General features: G+C 41.0%; 1 protein-coding gene across 1 annotated transcript; it reads left to right on the plus strand.

The window, feature by feature from the left end:
- The first annotated feature begins 1,804 nt into the window (after window positions 1-1,804).
- On the plus strand, window positions 1,805-5,437 carry LOC311025791 (N-acetyllactosaminide beta-1,3-N-acetylglucosaminyltransferase 3-like). The gene is made up of 2 exons (XM_084028907.1): window positions 1,805-1,941; window positions 2,956-5,437. Exons 1-2 carry the CDS (start codon window positions 1,934-1,936, stop codon window positions 4,067-4,069), a joined length of 1,122 nt encoding a protein of 373 aa, XP_083885033.1. The 5' UTR covers window positions 1,805-1,933; the 3' UTR covers window positions 4,070-5,437.

The raw sequence follows: 5,437 nt of genomic DNA on the forward strand, positions 1-5,437 counted from the left end.
TTTTGAGTATCATGCAGATTTAGTATCTCCTTAAAGCAGCTGCCGTCTATACTTATATAACAAAAAGGTATCAAAATAACACTAAACGAGACGTGACAATGCTGAACGGAGCTAAAAGACAGTGAAGATTGGGCTTACATCCATCAGTTGGACACAAAGACAACCACGTGACTGAAGCTGTTGCTCCGTAATTACTCAATTGTTTACAGCTGGCCCTTAATGTGTTTTTGCAGGTTAAACAGGAGCTTTACAAAGTTTAGTCTGGGTTGAACGGATAATAATTGGAGATAAAAAAAAAAATATATATATATATACCTTTTTTTTATCAGGGCTAACCCATTAATTGTTTTCAGAATAGAGATCCATAGTTACAGTGATGAAATGTCATTCCAACGGTGAATTCAAATTAAACACGCTGATTGTGCCCATATGCAGTCTGTAAACTGTAAAGCTGGGTCATTTTCTCATAGAATTCCATGCAATTGGACTTATTTTGCAACCAGCGAAGTCGCCCCCTGATGGCCAGCAGAGAGAATGCAAGTTTAAGGCACTTCAGTTTTTCAGAACCAGTTAGACTTTGGTCAGCCTCTATTCACTAAGCAGGGAGTTCTAGTACATGTTACTAAAGTAAAAGTACTGTTACTTTAAAAAGTGTAACAAGGGGATAGGGTTATGATTATGTCATAGGCCTATACACACATCACACCACAGACTCCTTATGGCCAAACCAATAATATATTCATTTTCTACATTTGTAACCTGTGCATACAACTGGTTTTATGTTCTCCTTCACTATAACTACACTGAAAGACAAATCTATGAAACAAAAAGCAGGTGCAACAGCAACGCACACACACATTAAAGCGAAAAGAGCGACTGCAGTTACACACAGTGAGTGTGTTGTAGGGGACTCACCTCCTGTGCGCCGCTAAATCCTCCACCATGCCCACACCAATGTCTCCGCTCGGTCCTTCTGGTGTCCAAATGGAGACCAGTCCCAGTCCCAGTCCCACACACGCAGCTCACTGCGGGTAGAAGCTGCTGGATTGTTTTAGCATGTAGCAAGCTAACCAATACCCAGCATGCACCTGTCACTAGCGAGCTCACGCGCTTTCAGCCACTAATTAAGACTGATGCAACGCATTTCGCAGGTACATTAATGCTAATCTTTACCATAGTCCAGAATGACGTCACCCTTACTTTAATTTGCTTTTGTTTTGTTTGCTGACTGCTAGCTCCGGCACGAGCGTGACTGCGCGCCACGTGACCCCGAATTGTTTCCTGAGCTTGAACCTGTATCAACCCCCCCCCCCCCCCCCCCCCTTCATATGGTGGGGGCGACATCACGTGTCCCCCATGGCGATTACGCGCAGTGCGACGCCAATAAGCAAGTCTCATCCGACCCATTCCAACACATTCTCACCCCCAACCTACAGACAAAGGGAGTTGGCAATGTAGTTCAAATGATTATAATGATTTATGATATATATGATATATGATATTATTATTTAAAAGAAACCAAACCGCCATCTACCAAACATTCAAGACAAGTGACGTGTTGTGAAACCAGCAATGAGAGTGGGACGGGTTTATTAGGACACGTGTTAAACCGAAATCCTTCATCAAAGGCCTACTTACAGTAACGCTTCATGGGATGTGTAATAAACAGCTGGTGGCCTATTAATTATAGGCAGATACATCATCTGCTCACACAATGCTGCGTGGTGGACTTTCATAGACATGCAATGAGCCTAAACGTAAACCCGTCACAACCGCAGTTTAAACATTCCTCAGGTTATAATCTCAGCCAATTGAGCACAAAGTATGTCGGTGTGATTGGCTGCGGTCCAAACAGAAGGCGCTACCCGTATCACCGTTAATGCACGCACCTCAGTCTGCAGCCTGACGACCTCACAGAGGGATCCTCAGCAACATGTTCAGGTATCGTTGTATACGCTTGTTTTCATTGTGTGCTAAATGTTTCCGTGGATTTCCTCTCATGGAAATTAATTTTACTTTTTAAATTAAAAAATGTAAATTAAAAACCAGCAGTCAATGTCCTGATTTGGAGGTATAGGCTTTCATGTTCATTGGGGAAAAGGTCCTTCTGAATAATATTAACTTATATTTTATAGTCCGTGTTCTCTGACTCTTTGCTCAATGCTGGAGCTACTTTTTAATAAATGGTGCATTTCCTCCAGGGGGCTTGGAATGCTTCAACATAACCACAATTAATGAAAAATAACATTTCAAATAATAGTTATATCAAAGCCACCTTGAAAAAAACACGTCTGACAATATATTTTTTCAGAGAAAGATGAGGAAAAACAATCACACTGTCCACCGAATGCTCAGCCAACCTCTTGTGCTGACAAAGCTCTCCTGGGAATTAAATAGTGAGTTTATCTCAGATCACAGCACCTGTTTTTCTTATGTTTATTAGATAAACTTACATCACTTAAAACCTATGGTTTGGTGTTAAGTACTTCATGAATGAGAAGAAGAACCTGATAGACACTTTCATAGATTCAAATTGTGCTTTTTGGAGGGAGGAAAGGTTGATTTAATGATAATATTTATTGAATTTAAGCTTGATGTGTAAGTGATAACCTTTTGTTGTAATAATAATAATTTGACACAATACAATAAATTGAATTTGAATAGAATCCTTATACTTCCAGACACACCTAAAAGAAATGCTATGCTACAAAACAGGAAAAGTAGGTTTTAACTGTAAGAAGAGATGGAACATGCTCAACCTCTCATGCCCGCCCACAGAAAAGGCTGAACGGTATTTGTTCCCCCTTCCTTGTTCCTCTTCATACCAAAAAACGAAACAGATACACCATGGGACGAGCTTTAATTATCCCAAGGTTAATTTACTTGAATACAAGTCTTTGAGATATTAGGTCTGATTGAGATAAGTTGATGAGAATCTCTGTTTTTTTGCCATAGATTTTTAAAGAGGACACCTGTGAGACAAAGAGCCGCCATGCTGGTGGGAGCTCTTCTCCTGGCCTTTTATGTCGTCAATGATACCATCAAAATCAAAATCCAAGTAGAATTGAGAAAGGATGGCAACCAAGCGGAGGTGCCCCCGACAGAGCCCTCCTATGTCTACTCATGGCCGAGATGTGAACAAAACCGTTCAGCTGATACCATCACAAACTTCAGCTCCCTTCCCGGCCACATAAAAGACTTCCTCTATTATAAACACTGTCGACATTTCCCCATGCTACTGGACGTTCCCGACAAATGTGAGGGAGAAGTCTTCCTCCTGCTGGTCATTAAAAGCTCCCCCGTGAACCACGACCGCCGGGAGTTACTGCGCAGAACCTGGGCCAGAGAGAGGCGCCACAACGGCGCGTGGATCCGCAGGATGTTCATCACGGGGACGGCGGGCGCTGCTTTCGAGAGAGAGCGACTGAACAAAGTCCTGGAGCTGGAGCATCAGGAGCACCACGACATCCTCCAATGGGACTTCACCGACTCCTTCTACAACCTCACCTTGAAGCAGGTGCTCTTCCTGGAATGGATGGAACGAAACTGTCCACGTGTTCGCTTCCTGCTGAACGGCGACGACGACGTCTTCGCCCACACGGACAACATGGTGGCGTATCTCCAAAGCCTCGGGGACAACGACGGAAACAAGCACCTGTTTTCGGGCCACCTGATCCAGAACGTTGGGCCAATGAGACAGCCCGAGGTTAAGTATTTTGTCCCGGTTCAGGTGGTGGAGTCAGACTCATACCCCCCTTACTGCGGCGGCGGTGGCTTCCTCTTGTCTGGATACACAGCTTTGGTCATATACAACATGTCCCAGTCCGTCGCCATGGTTCCCATTGATGATGTCTACATGGGAATGTGCCTGGCCAAAGCAGGACTTAGTCCTAGTTCCCATATTGGGGTGAAGACAGCAGGACTGCACGTTCCCTCCACAAAGATGGATGAATATGACCCCTGTTATTATAAAGATGTGCTACTTGTTCACAGATTCGATTCAGCTCAAATGTATTTCATGTGGCACAAAGTGAATGACCCCAATCTGGAATGTCGAGACAAATCCTAATCAACAGGTGGTGAAAGAGCTCGTCCACACTAATATTCACTTAGTGGCTATTTGATTAATTCATTTATTAATATTGATATTTTGGGCAAAATGCATTCATATCTCTCAATTGCATCATGACCATTGATAGAGAGAACTAATTACTGCAGCGCAGTGATCATACTGGGACAAAAAATAGTTTTTCATCATTTAAAAAACATCATCGTCATTATTTTGTTAAATATATTTACTGTGAGTCTTCAGCTCCAGTTTACACTCAGAAATTCCTCTGATTAGACACTTTAAAAATAAATAAAACAGTAACGCTGCCATATTGGACTAAAGGTTACGAAGAATATTTTATTATGTGTTTCTCATTTAGCGAGCAAAATTCACCAAACAAACATCACTACAGAATGTAGTCTAAAACCACTTTGAGACCAGGATGAGACAAAAATGTATCACGTATCGTACTTGAGCCACAAACCAGTACAAAGATGTAAAACTTCTCACAAATGCTACTAATGTTAATTTCCCTCTTTGCACGTTTTATTCTATTACACATGTATTTCAGATTTTGGTGCATTTGGAAGGCAAAAGCAAAGAATCTTTCAAATCTAAAAAAGTAAAAAATCTAAATGTCTTTCACCTCATTGTGAGGTTTAATGAATTTCTCGATCCTGCCAATATATCTTTATCCGAAATAAGTATAATTTTGCATTCAACCTGGGTTGTCTGTTTGTACGTCTCAGGTAAAAAAGCTCTGATATCTCTGACTGGATTGTGAAAATGCTGGAGGAGGAAGCATCTCTGCATTGTGCTTCAGTTTTCACAGAAAGATATCAGGCACCACTTTCAGACATCAGGAGTTCTGCTGAAAGATGATTTTGCACCAATTCAGTGTGACACTTTCAGAGTTAGACTGAGTACCAACCGGGCGTTGGAGGTCAGACCACAGCCATGTGTTAACAACGAGACATTTATCTGTAAGACATATGACTTCTTCACCCTGTTTTATATATTTGCTTGCATTTGAATGATTCCATAAGCAGCTTTATCATGTAATGCAGATTTGTGTTGGCTGTATTCATGATTGTATTTTTGTTTAGGAATCGGATGATTTAAGATTTTATCGCACGCTTGCAATATGTTGATTTTGTTGATTTTCCATTATTAATGTAATCATAAATATTGTCACTTGAAAAAGCCATCTAGCTCTATCATATAGAGACGTTAAAAAAATAGAGACAGATTGTTTTTAAATGAATTTATCCTTTATCTATGCAGGGACAACCCCTCATTTATGATCATCTTATTTAAGATTATTTGATTGTCCACAAACAAAAAGATTTTCAATTAAAAAAAGCCGTCTAGCTTTATCATGGTAGA

This window comes from Eutrigla gurnardus (assembly GCF_963514095.1).
Source record: "Eutrigla gurnardus genome assembly, chromosome: 15".
Lineage (NCBI taxonomy): Eukaryota > Metazoa > Chordata > Actinopteri > Perciformes > Triglidae > Eutrigla > Eutrigla gurnardus.